The sequence below is a fragment of the Bufo gargarizans genome, chromosome 6, assembly GCF_014858855.1.
Source record: "Bufo gargarizans isolate SCDJY-AF-19 chromosome 6, ASM1485885v1, whole genome shotgun sequence".
NCBI lineage: Eukaryota > Metazoa > Chordata > Amphibia > Anura > Bufonidae > Bufo > Bufo gargarizans.
The window spans coordinates 59,235,197-59,251,345 of record NC_058085.1 but is presented as its reverse complement, the minus strand read 5'-3'; the positions used below and the strand labels follow the sequence as shown (position 1 = coordinate 59,251,345).

At 44.9% G+C, this 16,149-nt stretch overlaps 1 protein-coding gene across 1 annotated transcript in view; it reads left to right on the top strand.

Annotated features, from left to right (window-relative positions):
- The first annotated feature begins 509 nt into the window (after nt 1-509).
- The window catches only part of ENPP7 (ectonucleotide pyrophosphatase/phosphodiesterase 7), a 35,435-nt gene continuing 19,795 nt past the window's right edge, over nt 510-16,149 (top strand). The window contains exons 1-3 of the mRNA XM_044299461.1: nt 510-924; nt 1,080-1,834; nt 9,343-9,586. Coding sequence (XP_044155396.1) covers nt 510-924; nt 1,080-1,834; nt 9,343-9,586 — 1,414 coding nt within the window. The remainder of the gene's footprint in view (nt 925-1,079; nt 1,835-9,342; nt 9,587-16,149) is intronic.

Genomic DNA, 16,149 nt, shown 5'->3' with positions numbered 1-16,149 from the left:
TTTTCCAGTCGGGGGTTGGGACTTGGCTTGCCAAGGTAGACATAGCCGATGCCTTCAAGCTTCTCCCGGTCCACCCGCATCTTTGGAGGTACTATGGTATAAATTGGTCGGACAGGTTTTATTTTGCCAACCGCCTAACCTTTGGGTCCAAGAGCAGCCCCTGGCTGTTCGACCAGTTTGCCAGGGCTCTCCATTGGATCCTGGTGCATCACGGAGGTCTTCCCATGGTAATTCATTACCTGGACGACTTTTTGCTCATTAAGAACCCTCATCCGGTCTCCTCAATTCCCGCTACCCTCTTGGAGTTCTTCTCCCTCCTCCAGGTGCCCATGGCCTCCTCCAAGACCGAGGGCCCTGCCACCAGGGTGACCTTTCTGGGCATCACGTTAGATTCCGTCAAGATGGAGGCCAGTCTGCCTCCTAAAAGTTGACCAGGATCCGCTCTGCCATCTCCCGGGCGGTCAGCGCTCTGTCCCTTACTGGGTCTTCTGAATCACGCCACGAAGATCATGCCCCAGGGCCGGTCTTTCCTGGCCAGCCTGTTGCATCTTCTTTCCACAGTTCATGACCAGGATTCTGTTGTCCACCTGGACTGCCACGCCATCTCGGACCTTGCCATGTGGAACACCTTCCTTTCAGATTGGAACGGCATTTCCCTCTTTGTTCCCCGCTGGGACTCGGCTTCCCAGATTATTTTCTCGGACGCAGCCGGTTCCATCGGCTTTGCTGCTATCTTCAGGTCCCACTGGCTGGCGGCCAGGTGGCCTCCGGAAATCCAAGCAGACCCAGCTGCCATCGGGTCTCCTCCCCTCCTGGAATTATATCCCATCGTGGCTGCCGCCTTGGTCTGGGGCAGCTCCTGGTCCAACCTGCCAGTTTTGTTTGTCACGGACAACCAGTCCCTGGTCGATATTATCAATTCCGGCAGGTCCAGATCTCTCCGGGTCATGGCCCTGCTGTGGAAATTAGTGTGGCTATCCCTCACCCACAACTTCCATGTCCGTTGTGCTCACATTCCAGGGGATTCCAACACTGCCGCTGACGCCCTCTCCCGTTTCTGTTTTTCCACTTTCTTTCAGGAAATGCCCGAAGCGGATCATTCCGGCACTCAGGTTCCTCCATTCAGCTCATTCATCCTGGATTAGCATCTCTGGTGGTCCAGGCAGAGAGACTGGTCGAGGGTTCTCTTTCTCACAACACGGCTAGGAATTATCGGGCCGGGTTCACAGCTTTCAGCAAGTTTGCTCGAGAATTCCCAAGGGGTCAGCTGGAGGAAACCTCATATGTCATGGCGTTCATTGCATTTTTCCACACCCGCCTCTCCTTGTTGCACAGCACCATCAAGCTATATTTAGCGGGGCTCCAGCATCATCGCTTGATCGCCAAGCCAGATGGGGGTTCCATCCTCGCTTCACAAGCTGTCAAAGCAACACTCAGGGGTCTGCAGAAGAAGAGGAAGGGTCCGCGCACCCGTAGACTGCCGGTGTCGGGGGAATTGTTCAGAGCCCTATCCTCGGCCTTAGACGGCAGTCCTTTTGGGCCCTCTCTCAGCACGGTTCTGAAGACGGCTATTTACCTCGGGTTCTACGGCTTCCTCAGGCCTGGTGAATTCACGTCGGGCTCCGGGCATCATAGCTTCCTCCAGAAACGCCACCTAGTCTGGTCCGCAGACCATTTTGTCCTCCATCTCCCGTCCTCCAAAAGCAACCAGTCTGGTCCTCCCACGGAGATTAAGTTTTTCCCTTCAGGTAACTATTGGTGCCCGGTCGAGGTTCTGTGGCAATTATCGTCCTGCTTCACGGTCTCTCCACCAGACTCCCCTCTTCTGCCTTGTGTAGGTAAGCCACTCACCACATCGAAATTCATGTCCCTCGTCCGGTCCCTGATGCAGGGGGTGGGTCACGACCCCAGTACTATTTCAGGTCATTCCTTCCGCATTGGGGCTGCGTCGGCAGCTTCTAAGCATTAGGTCCCCGCACATGTCATTCGTTGCATGGGGCGTTGGCGTTCGTCCTGTTTCGCCCGTTATATACCAGATCCCCAGGCAGAAATCTCTCAGGCCTTCCGTACACTGGCTTTGTAATATTCAATAAAACTATGTTACCTATTCAGAGTCTTTGGCCCCTTTTCTTGGCGTACCCGCGATCGTGGCTCCCGGCACACCCCAGCCACTAGGTTCAGGGTTAAGGGTTTCCCCTTTCCCACTTCCACCATCCTTAGCCCTGACCACAATTATACTTTAAATTGTTTCTGTCAGCATGATCAATGCCACAAAAATAGGCTGACTGCCTGGTAGGGTTGATCATGCTGATTAAAATTATACTTTTCTTTTGTCTGTATGTTAAACAGCTGCAGAGATATCTGTGCTTTTATTTATATATAAATGAGCAAGTTGGAGCACCAGGAGGTGGGATTGAATCCTTGGAGTGACACTTTTGTAATACCCCCGTACTCTGCACAGTCCTCTTGCATATTAAGCCTTGCATATTAAGATCCCATGTTTGGATCCTGGGAGAGACTTTTCTATGTATTTTTTTTTTCCCGATTTTTTTTTTTTGACCCTCATTTAATCCTTAACCACTTCCCAACCACCCCTTGACTATAAACATTCTGGGCGGTCGTGTTTATCTCTGAAAGGACGTTCTGGAACGCGAAGTGCCACAGGGCGTAACTACGCATGCGCGGAAGCCCTCCATTCATTTCTATGGGACTACCGAAAATAGCTGAGTGCTGGCTCGGCTACTTCTTTAAGCCTTATAGAAGTGAATGGAACGGTGGTCACGATTGCACTGTGTACTTCCCATTCATTTCAGTGGGACTTCCAAAAATATTTGAGCATGCCGTTCGGCTGTATTTTTCGGTAGTCCCATAGAAATTAATGAAGGGTGGCCATGCATGCACTGTGTGCCCTCTGGCACTTTGCTCCGTTCTAAGAATTGTTACGTGCCCAGTTACCCCCACCGATCAGCTCTTTAAAGAGAAGGCAGCACTCATATGCAGGCTCGAACTGGCCCACAGGTGGGCCGCTGACCAAGGTGGGCCCCTAGTCTCCCACCCCCTACACAAGTGGCACATAACACAGTAGACTTACTGCACTACATACATATGTTCCATGTACAGCTCCTCAACCTGCCTATTTTCATATAAAAAAACTTGATAGAGTATTAAAGAAACTCCCCAGTTTATTATAGATACGATCAGAGTTGAGAAGACTTCTAGGCAAAGAGGAAGGCTCGCCGGTATCCTCTTTTCCCCAGGACCCACCTTCTTAAAGTAGCTGCAGGGACCCCCATATTCAGTCATCTGGTAGCATCTTGCTGCTGTGTTTGCAGGTAATATTTGAATGTATCCATATGGTGGGCCCCCAAAATAAATTTTACTAGTGGGTCCTTGGCACCCCAGTCCGACACTGCTCATACGAGCATTGCCTTCTCTTCTCTCTTTGCCTGCTCACCACAGCAAGTTGCAGCGGTTAGCAAGCGTAATTACAGCTAAGGCGCCCCCATTCACTTTAATGGGACGGCTCCATCTGTTCAAGTGAATAGGACGGAGCCGTCCCATTAAAGTAAATGCCATAGCTGATCGGTGGGGGTGATGGGAGTCGGACCCCCACCAATCGGATATTGATGACCTATCCTGAGGATACGTAGGTCATCAATATAAAAAAGCGGACAACCCCTTTAACAAGAGGAAAAGTCATCAATATCAGATCTGTGGGGGATACCAACCTCAGCACCCCTACCCACCAGCTATTATAATACATCAATATAAGAAAGCGGACAACCCCTTTAAGTCATCAATATATTAGTCCCAGAAAACCCCTGTTAATGAAGACCATTTATAAAGTTGCTTAAGTTTGCAAATGAACAATAACAACTCCAGTCCAAAGGAGTCAATGGCCTTTGAACAATATGATAACACTCAAAAGTAAAAAATAAAATGTATAACATTCTACAATACGGCATGTAGACGTGTGATGGATAAATACTATGTGTCTTTTGCTCAATTAGCGTTGCTCAATGGACGTATATTCTAATACCTCACTATAGGGCTCCTTTTATCCGTATTATTTAGGATGATGCATTTACAGCAATTTACATAGTTAAAGAGATTGGACACATTCTGGCTACTTGTGACCATTGTATAGGTAAACTATATTGCACTTACTAATATAGCCTTTGTTGATATTCTGCGCCATGTTCTATATTTCATAATGTCCCCTTGTTTGCCAATTCCACACAGACGTCTTGTCCATAAAATTGCTGCTGAAGGATGAAATACAATGAGATACAGGAGGCCAAAGAAAGTAAGAACAACCCCAAAACATTCTTCAAATACATAAATGCAAAAAAAACAAGATAACAAGATCAGAACATGTAGGGCCCCTAAATGAATGTAACTGGGTGTTGGTCACCGGGGATCAAGAGAATTCAGAGCTCCTAAATGTTGTTGTTTTTTTAGCTCTGTATATAAAAAAGAAGAGAGGGCATTTTATGAGGGTGGTGCCACTGGTGTAAATACCTCAGATAACATACTTACCTGGCTTACTGTAGATATGGTCCTTAATATGCTAAAGAAATTAAAAGTGAACAAGGCCACAGGTCCAGATGGATTGCACCCTAGAGTTCTAAAGGAGCTCAGTTCAGTTATTGCTTTGCCACTGTTCATAATATTTACAGAATAATGACAGGCATTGTACCAAGAGACTGGCACAAGGCGAATGTGGTGCCCATTTTCAAAAAGGCTGCTAGGTCTTCCCCAGAAAATTATAGACCAGTAAGCCCTTAATTGGAGCTTACTATGTCAGGTGTAAGAGTTTTCACAAGGCTCCCAGCTGCCAGGGCTGTGGAGTCAGTAAGCCAAAGTTCTGACTCCAAATCCTGCATTTTATCACAGTCCAACTGCGGCTCCAACTCCTTCAAAAATAGCCAATCATTTAGTAATACATTTCCTGTAGTAGAATGGTAACATCTGGATTTTTCTCACCATCATGTAAGTAATCAGGATACTTAGATAGGACTTAAAGGGGTTGTCCCATGACCTATGTAAAAAATGTATATCAAGCATCATATAGTACATGACAATCTCTTTCCAACCAGCCCTGTAACTCACATGGATCCAGAGATCTTCCCATTCATTGCTCTTCTAAATTTATATCAAGCTGGCAGCTCAAGGGGAGTGTCTTTTCTGCTGCAGTTAAGGGGGCGTGTCCATTTTGCTGTAGCTCTCTCCCTATCACAGCTCAGGAGACAGTTGAAGGATGAAACTGAGCATCCACGTTACCAAGGAGGACAGAGAAATAGGGGAAAAAAAACTGCAGGTGGCACTATACAGACACATTTTATTGAATAACTCAGTGGCTATGCCAAATTCTTAATTACATACAATTACAAAAAGTATTCAGAGCTATCAACCCCTTTAAACCATATTTAATGGAATATAATTTATGAAACTCCTGAAATTTTCTAAATTCTTTTAAGCAAATATGCAATACAGTGTGCATTTAATAACTGGAAAACATCATAATACATCTAATAATTTTAAGAAATCTACAAATTTGTCCTCAGAGACAGTTAGAGAAGCTCTATATCTATAAGTCATGTAAAGCAAAGAATCATGTGCCAGTCTAAATGGGAATAAAATAAATATGTAAGAAGTGCAGCTACCCGCAGCTCCGGTCCTGAGCACTGGCTCCCATGTGTCCATCTTCTAGTTCATGGATTGTTTACTTCCTCTCCGGCATGATCATATGCTACGCTGAAGCCAATGACTGTTGTCCACAAGAGTCACATCACCGCTGAAGCCAGTTATTGGTTGCAGAAAAGCAGATGACCATGCCTGGGAGAAGGTAAACAACTTTTACCAGAAGATGGACACACAAGAGAAAGTGCGCATGTCTGCAGCTGCAGTAGGTAAATATGATTTTTTTTCATAGCAGAAACAGGCTGTGGGCACCTGTGAAAAGTTACTTATTCCGGACAACCCCTTTAATGCTGTCTTCCTGTTATGGTTAGCAGTTCTGAGATGACTGCAGGCATGTCTAGTAGTTATCTTCCTCCTCTGGTATTCACTACAGAGCATGTTTCAGGCACTGTAACTAAGGGCCTTGGAGCAATATGAAATACCTAGTATAATGGGCAAGAGAGAACACAAGAGAGGTGAGAACTGATTATCTAACACCACAAAAAAAAAACCTGCTTATCACTGTTTATATTATAAGGACTGAAAAGAACACAAGAGAGGTGGGTACTGATTATCTATGATCACTAGGACATCCTGTATGTATAGTATGAGGACAGGAGAGAACAAAGGAGAGGTGAGAACTGATTATCTATCACCACTAGAAAACTCTGTTTATCACTGATTATAGTATAAGGACAGAAGAGGTGAGACCTGATTATCATCATTACTAGAACACCCTGCTTATCACTGTTTATAGTATAAAGGAAAGGAGAGAACACATCAGATGTGTGAACTGATTATCTATCGCCACTAGAACAAACTGCTTATCACTGTTTATAGTATAAGGGAAAGAACACATAAGAGGTGGGAACTGATTATCTATGATCACTAGAACATGATACTTATCACTGATTATAGTATAAGGACAGGACAGGGGAGAACACTGTTTATAGTATAAGGGAAAGGAGAGAACACAGGACAGATGAGAACTGATTATCTATCACCACTAGAACACCCTGCTTTTATTACTGTTTATAGTATAAGGGAAAGGAGAGAACACAGGAGAGGTGAGAACTGATTATCTATCCCCACTAGAACACTCTGCTTATCACTGATTATAGTATAAGGAGTCAGGACAGAAGAGGTAAAAACTGATTATCATCACTAGAACACCCTGCTTATCACTGTTTATAGTATAAGGGAAAGAGCACGTGAGAGGTGGGAACTGATTATCTATGATTACTAGGACATCCTGCTTATCACTGATTATAGTATTAGGACAGCACAGGAAAGAACACTGTTTATAGTATAAGGGAAATGAGAGAACACAGGACAGATGAGAACTGATTATCTATCACCACTAGAACACCTTGCTTTTATTACTGTTTATAGTATAAGGGAAAGGAGAGAACACAGGACAGATGAGAACTGATTATCTATCACCACTAAAACATCCTGCTTCTATCACTGTTTATAGTGTAAGAGAAAGGACAGAACACAGGACGGGTGAGAACTGATTATCTATCACCACTAGAACACCCTGCTTATTACTGTTTATGGTATAAGGGAAAGGAGAGAACACAGGACAGGTGAGAACTGGTTATCTATCACCACTAGAACACCCTGCTTATTAATGTTTTTGGATAAATAGGAGCCTTATGGCAGATTTACACTGCACAATTGTGGGGCAAATTATAAGGAACAAACTTTACTACGAAAGCTCTTTCCTAATAATAGGCGCACGTAAATGTGTTGCTGAGTAACTGATGGAACAAGCAAAATGCTCGTTCATCGGGTGAGTTTATCGTTCATGCAGCACATTAAATCAGTGATCTGCTCCCCAGAAACAATGACTCTGAATTAAACAATGAATCTGTATGAGGACGAGCGATGGCAGTAGCCATCACTCATCCCTATACAGTGATGGAGATTGCTACATATAATTGCAGCTCTTCACCTCCACTGGCAAGCAAGTGATCGGGAAGGAAAAGTCCCTTCCCTATAATTGCCTACTCGGCCTGTGCATGTAAATGCACCTTTACATTGATAGAACATAAAATATTTTTAAGATTAACGTTTCCAAACGTTTTAAATTCCTCTGAAAGTTATTAAATTAATTACACAATATTAATAATAATAACAGACAATATTTTTTAAACTGGAGTTGGAGAGGACCACTAGTGGGGTGATATCCCTTTATTACAACACGCTCAGGGCTGAAGCTGATAAGTCCAACCCACTACAGTTGTATGAAAAATGGAAGACGGATATTGAGGGCCTGACGGAGGAGAACTGGGAAAGGATTCCCACTGATTTACCAACGTTGTCGCTAAGCGAATCTTCTAGGATTTCTTAATTGTATCTCCTACATAGGGTTTATAGAACACCTACATTGTTATTGAAAATGGGCTATAGGGAGGATGATAAGTGTCCACGTTGTGATGCATCGGGGGCGAACCTGATTCATTTAATGTGGAACTGCCCACGCTTACGGAGGTATTGGATGGAGGTAGTGGAACTGGTCAATAGGGTTTTTCAGGTGAGCTTGGAGGTTAACCCACTAATTTGTTTACTAGGTCTTGTGATAGTGCCTAGGACCATGTTAAAAAAGAAAGTGGCTATTATGAGAGTATTGTACCATACTCATTGGATAGATGAGATGGCCCCCCACTAGCCAGGAAGTAGTGAGTAGGGTTCACGCACTTGTTAAATTGGAGGAATATGTTTACCTGAAAAGGGATTCAAAGAAGAAATTTGAAGCAATTTGGTCCTCGTGGATTTCGCATTATGATCTGTCTTAGATGTGGATGTGAACTTTGACTGGAATGCCAGACATGACGGATGTTGGTGCATGTGAATGGTGAGATGTTAGATGGCAGTTAATGTCTGAATGCTTGTGCCGAAACGTTATGTGGGGATTATGGTAATCCATGAAGTCGTATGCCCTGCCTCAGAAGATTCGACGGTGATACCTTCAGATGACATCATGGACTTGCAACTATGGACCATACCTGACGTCTTCTAAGTGACTGTGCTTTGGGAAGGGGGGGAGGGATGGAGGGGGGGGGTTGTTATGGTTTTGTATTTGTATAATACATTTACCTGAAAAACCAAAATAAAAATTATCTGATTTAAAAAAAAAATGGAGTTGGAGTTGATACTTTTTTACCGACTGCACCCAAAACTAGCTTCTACTCTGACTCCACAACCCTGCCGGCTTCTGTAGAACTGCAAATTGCCAGTAAATTGCCAGTAAACTGCAGTGGCCAGCAGGTGTCCTGCCAAAATTGATAGGTTTAGACAACATTTATCTAGTGTGTATGGCCAGTTGTAGAGAAATTCAGATCTGCATTGTTTAGCATCAATGAGACCAACAGCAAACACATGCAGAACAGATGTATTATCCTCCATGAGGAAAGGTTATATGATTATAAAAAGGTAAGGCCATATCTACAGCTTTGTTCCACGCTGCTCTTCGTCAGTAGTCATTTGATAAAGGGAACCTGTGAACTGTAGATGCCAGCTCGTTATTGATCCCTGTACATTGTAAAGATTCCGTTAGATAAGATATCTGGACAAACTTTGTTCTCGCTCATTATAAGTATATGAACGTGGTTTTCACTTGCTCCATTGATCAGTCTCTCTCATGCTTTCTTGAAGATGTTGACCTTTCTGTGCAGTAATCCTAACTTTCCTAGCATTGGGGTCATCAATCCCTTTGCAAGCGAGAAGGAAAGCCCCCATAAACTTTTGCTCATCTCTTTTGACGGATTCCGTTGGGACTACGACCAAGATGTTGATACCCCCAATATGGATATCCTGAATAATGATGGAGTAAAAGCAAAGTACATGACTCCAGCATTTATAACGATTACAAGCCCTTGCCATTTCACCCTGCTGACTGGTGAGTTATTAATAAGAACATGGAAAAGAACATTTCTATGACATCCTGCTTACAGAGAACAATATTACGCAAAATGTAGGGTTTTATTCTTTGACAGTTTCTTACAAACTAGGTGACAGTAAAACTTTTCTGAGAAAGAAATAAGACACTTAATAGTTTCATTAAAATATATGCATAATTTTTTACAACTATTTAGTATTTTTTAACTTTATATAAAGATGTAGACAAGCTAAACTTGACTCTGATAACATATGGTACACCATTGAAATCCACTGAAAAGTTAGTTATAATTTTCTTGCCTTTTTTTACGTAACGCGTTAACCATTAAGTTAAGCTCGGCTGCATCTATATACCTGAATATATATATATTTTTTTTCTTCCTATTACGTATGTGTTCCCTGCTGCCCCCTTATACTGATAGGTGATAACAAGTATCCAACACCCCATAGATCACTGTTACCAGTAACCGGTATAGACAGAGACAGAGACATCTACATGGGGTTCCCTACCTAGCGTCTGTAGGCAGAAGCAGCACTTCCTGCATTTGAGAAGACAGTACTCAATATGAGCGCTGTGTTCATAGTTTTTTTTTACTACAGGGAACTGATTATTTCCGTTCCTGTCAGATCCTGCGAATGGCTTTGAACAAAGAAGTACGAAATGTCCTCAAACTCCCCGCTTATATTAATGGATTGCAGACGTAGGGACTAGTCTTTAGTCCATTAAAATAAGACACAGACAAGTTTCTCTGCAAATTTTCATTTTGTGGGGAAATTTGAGCTCGCTCAGTGGCTTTACCCAAGGGTGCCCCTAGGCTTTCTGCTGCCTGAGGCGGAAAATGGAAACGGCGCACCCCCTGCCAATTTCTTAACCTAACCCTTTTGCCACAATGAAAGTGCTCATTGCCCATGGCCCTTCCGCTGCCCCCCTCTTGCCCCTACCTGGTGCTGCCTGAGACAATTGCCTCACCTGGCCTCATTGGTGGTGCCCCCCTGTCTGTACCAGTGTGATCCATAAGTACTGGTTCCTGTAGCAGCTGATATGGATGCTACAGCAATAGTTCTGCCCATGCAGTGAAGTCTGTGAAGTTGTTCTTCTGTGGGACTGGACCGGATGGTCTAGTCTTCATTCTTCACATGCATTAATGAGCCTTTAGGGGCTCATGATCCCACTGACAATTAACCATTTATCCTTCCTTGGACTAATTTAGTACTAACCCCATAAGGATTGCCTTTATGGAGTCGTCTAGCCATCACAATTTGGCCCTTGAAAAGTCACTTAGCTGCTTATGCTTACCAGCTTTTCCTAACTGTTCACTTGCCTCCGATTTTTTTTCCCGTGTACGTTTTTTTATTTTATTTTTTGCAGCCTGTATGCGAAACCATTCATTATAATGGGTCCGCAAAAAAAAAGGGAAATGACTCCGTGTGCATTCCGTTTCTGTATGTACGCATTTCACAACAAAAAGATGTCCATTTTGTGGACACGGATAGGCATTGTTACAATCGATCCACAAAAAAAAACGGATGCAATACTGGTGACATGGACGTCATCTGTAATTTTTGCGGACCGCAAACTATATCCAGTTGTGTGCATGAGCCCTAAAGGTAAGTTCAAAAAATTTTTTTTGCCATGGAGAATGGTGCACCTAATATCAACACAGAAAATGCATATAATACACCTCCCATTGATTTCAATAGGAAAACTACTTTCGGTTTTAAAAACCACGTTGTGGATAGCAGAAGTTTACTTATTTATGTTATGCACTGACATATTCTGCAGCGCTTTACAGACCTTAGCTTCCAACTGTCACCAATGGGGCTCACAGTCTAAGTTCCCCTATCAGTATGTCTTTGGAGTGTGGGAGGAAACCCACGCAAATACGGGGAGAACATACAAACTCCATGCAGATGTTGTCCTTGGTCGGATTGAAACCTAGGACCCCAGCGCTGCAAGGCACCAGTGCTAACCACTGAGCCACCGTGCTGCCCATTTTTGATGCAGATTAAAGTGCCAAATCCATGTTCAAAAGATTCCAATGAAATGGGTAAGATCAAAAGCTGTGTCGAATATCACATGGAAACTTATGGGGTCATTTAATAATACCAGTCTTAATACCCCCTGCGCTGGCACTTAAAGCTCCTAAGTTATGTAGAGGTGCCAGTCTCTAAATAACTTAGGCGCTGGCTGTTCGACTTGCTTAAACCTACACCAGCTCCCCTGCTGGCCAAAAAGAGGCGTAGAAAATGATAAATGAGACTGGCCGGGCGGCCAGTCCGCTTTTTCCGTCACCTTGGAAAGGTACCGTGAACGGGGAAAAGTCACAGATTAATGCGCAAATCCGCTTTGCGACCGAATCTGCGACAAAGGTATGCCAAAAAATTTAATAATTTGCTTCATAAATGACCCCCTTAATGGGAACCTGCCATCAACTTCATGCTGCCCATACTAACGGCAGTATAAAGTAAAGACAGGTGAGTTGATTTCAGAGGTCTGTCATTTATAAGTTAAAAGTAAGTGAGTAAGAACCAACATCACAATCATTGCAGACTGGGCCTGGAAAAGAGTCCCGGCCACCTGAGAAGAGTCCTGGTTATTCATGATCTCCTGCTCTCCTGCCCACCTGCTGATGACTGACAGGCTTCTACCTAGTTTTCTCCCTTTCTCTCTAGGAGAGAACTGCCAATCATCAGCAGATGGTCGAGGAGAGCAGGAGATTAGGAATAACCAGGACTCTTCTCAGGTAGATTTGACTCATTTCCAGGCCCCGGCTGCAATGATTATGAGGCTGGTTCTCATAAACCACTTACTTTTAGCTAATGAGTGACATACCGCTGAAATCAGCATTTCTGTCAGTAATTTATGCAGCCCTCAGTGAGGTCAGCATAAGGTTGACAGGTTCCCTTTAAAGTGTATTTATTGAGTCAGCAGAACTTCACCACTCACAGTCAAGGAGGGAAGACATTTCATGAACTGACTCGTGGCAGCGGTGACATCCTAGTACAGGACCACGCTGGAATTCAGTGAGCTCTTTAGAACGAGCTGTTCTTCTACAAAAGTTTGCAGAGGCTGACTGCACGTCGAGGGGCTGGATTTTATACTCCAGTGGCAATGGTGCTGAATGAAACACCTGAATTCAATAATTTTTATATATTTTATGTCTATATAGTGTATTTGCCAGTGGTATCGGTATTATTAAGGACATGGTGGGGTAAAGAATATAAACAATTATGGACAAAATTTAGCTTACAACTAGAGGTTGTTTGCCTTTTTCTGGAAAAATACTGCAGGTTCAACATCGCAGAGTAAGGCCTCATGCACACGACCGTTGTGTGCATCTGTGTCCGTTGTTCCGTTTTCCGTGATTTTCTGCCGAAGATGACTTCAAGCTGTCTGGCAGAACAGAGAAAAAGGGAAACGGAATTTACATACCCGACAGTATATTCTAACACAGAGGCGTTCCCATAGTGATGGGGACGCTTCAAGTTAGAATATACTAAGAACTGTGTACATGACTGCCCCCTGCTGCCTGGCAGCATCCGATCTCTTACAGGGGGCTGTGATCCGCACAATTAACCCCTCAGGTGCCACACCTGAGGGGTTAATTGTGCGTATCATAGCCCCCTGTAAGAGATCAGGTGCTGCCAGGCAGCAAGGGGCAGACCCCCCTCCCTCCCCAGTTTTTAATTCATTGGTGGCCAGTGCAGCCCCCCCTCCCTCCCTTCCCTGTATTAAATTCATTGGTGGCCAGTGTGCCGGCCCCCCCTCCCTCCCCTGTATTAAATTCATTGGTGGCCAGGGCGGCCCTCCCTCCCTCCCCTGTATTAAATTCATTGGTGGCCAGTGCGGCCCCCCCGGCCCCCCTCCTCTGTATTAAATTAATTGGTGGCCAGTGCGGCCCCCCCCCCCCTCGCTCCCTCCCTCCCCTGTATTAAATTAATTGGTGGCCAGTGCGGCACCTCCCGGCCCCCCCTCCCTCCCTCCCCTGTATTAAATTCATTGGTGGCCAGTGCGGCCTCCCCCCTCCCCTAATTAAAATCCCCCCCATCATTGGTGGCAGCGGAGAGTTCCGATCGGAGTCCCAGTTTAATCGCTGGGGCACCGATCGGAAACCATGGCAACCAGAACGCTACTGCAGTCCTGGCTGCTATGGTTACTTAGCAATTTTAGAAGCATTATACTTACCTGCACTGGCTGTGACCGGCCGGGCGTTCCTCCTACTGGTAAGTGACAGGTCTGTGCTATAAGCAATGCGCTGCACAGACCTTTCACTTACCAGTAGGAGGAGCGCCCGACCGGTCACAGACAGTGCAGGTAAGTATAATGCTTCTAAAATTGCTAAGTAACCATGGCAGCCAGAACTGCAGTAGCGTCCTGGTTGCCATGGTTACCGATCAGAGCCCCAGTGATTAAACTGGGACTTCGATCGGAACTCTCCGCTGCCACCAATGATGGGGGGGTGATTTTAATTAGAGGGGGGGCTGCACTGGCCACCAATGAATTTAATACAGGAGAGGAGGGGCCGGGGGGCCGCACTGGCCACCAATGAATTTAATACAGGGGAGGGAGGGGGGGCCGGCACACTGGCCACCAATGAATTTAATACAGGGAAGGGAGGGAGGGGGGCCGCACTGGCCACCAATGAATTAAAAACTGGGGAGGGAGGGGGGTCTGCCCCTTGCTGCCTCGCAGCACCTGATCTCTTACAGAGGCTATGATACGCACAATTAACCCCTCAGGTGCAGCACCTGAGGGGTTAATTGTGCGGATCACAGCCCCCTGTAAGAGATCGGATGCTGCCAGGCATCAGGGGGCAGTCATGTACACAGTTCTTAGTATATTCTAACTTGAAGCGTCCCCATCACCATGGGAACGCCTCTGTGTTAGAATATACTATCGGATCTGAGTTTTCACGAGGTAACTCAAATCCGATGGTATATTCTAACATAGAGGCGTTCCCATGGTGATGTGAAAAAATACTGTCGTGTGCATGAGGCCTAAAAGACATGTGAAGTCCCCCCTTCCCTCTTGTGTCCTGACTTACTGATAAGAATGATGATGTCATCATGGAGGTCTGTCTCATCAGCCAAGACACAAAACGGGCTGGTGCTGCTGCAGTACAGTGCATATGGAGTCGGACTAAGGACTCCTTTAGTCCAACTCCATATGCAGTCTATTACACATAGGATTGGACGGCCAGCACAGCGAGTGGTCTGACCCACTGTCACTCCCCCCCCATAGACTCTGGTGACCGTACAGGTCACACATAGCTCAGCCCTGCTGAAGTGACAGCCGTCTTGCCTCTTTCATACGAGCGTGATGGCTAAGGTCCGGATGCGTTCAGGGTGCGGTCAGGGAAACTCGTATCATTTTGAAAGCAAGTTCAGTCAGTTTTGTCTGCGATAGCGTTCAGTTTTTTCCACGTGAGTGCAATGCGTTTTGAGGCGTTTTTCACGCACATGATAAAAAACTGAAGGTTTACAAACATCTCTTAGCAACCATCAGTGAAAAACGCATTGCATCCGCACTTGCTTCCGGATTTAATGAAAAACGCAGAATATAGAACATGCTTCGTTTTTCACGCAACACACAAGTGATGAGTGAAAAAAAACGCTCATGTACACAGACCAGTTAAAATGAATGGGTCAGGATTCAGTGCGGGTGCTGTGTGTTCACGTCACGCATCGCACTCGTGCGGAAAACTCGCTCGTGTGAAAGGGGCATTAGAGGTTAAATCCAGGACTTCCAAAAAAGGCGCTGGATTCAATAAAAATTCTCCATAAGATAGAAAACTAAATCTGGAAATGTAAATTGCGTTTCCCTTTTTCTCTGTTCTGCCTGACAGCTTGAAGTCATCTTCGTCTTCTACACAGGTAATAATTGCTGGTTGACAACCACTAATGACAGCCATCACAGTAACCACTGGGGTTGTCACTCGACTTTCTGTAGTTTACTGTCATATAAGTTACCATAATTATGCAAGATTTAAGTTATGTCCTGCGCTAGCTCTCTAGCTGCAGTATTGCCCTAGCATTCTGTTCATGCACTAGGAAGATCAGGATGACAGGGACATTTCTTTGCTGATCACAGTCTATGGCTATGTTCAGACTGAGGAAACTGATGAAGAAATCGGTTGCTGAAGCCTGACCTTCTGGTTTCTGGTGTGGGTTTGCATTTTGCATGCCACTGGTCTGCACACGGCTTTACCCCCTAATCAATGGGGCTAATCCACGTGTGCATACGTGGAAGCTGAGCCAAGAGGAGGGGCGTGTCCCTTCTTTATGAAGTCTGGAAATCTACATGGAGATCCATGTCATTTACTAAGGGTACGTCCACCCATGGTGTATATGCTGCTGATTTTCCACTGTTGGAATTGAGGGCATAATTTTTGCTGCATTTTACAGTAACAAAAGTGGATTTAAACACAATCACCGTTTTACTGCTTGCAACTTGTGGACGTGATTTTTCTGCTTCCTCACAAAAAAAAGCACTTTTAAGGGCCAAAAGCTTTGACGTCAGGGCATATGCCATGAATCATTGTATCCAGATAGTTTAGTGGGCAC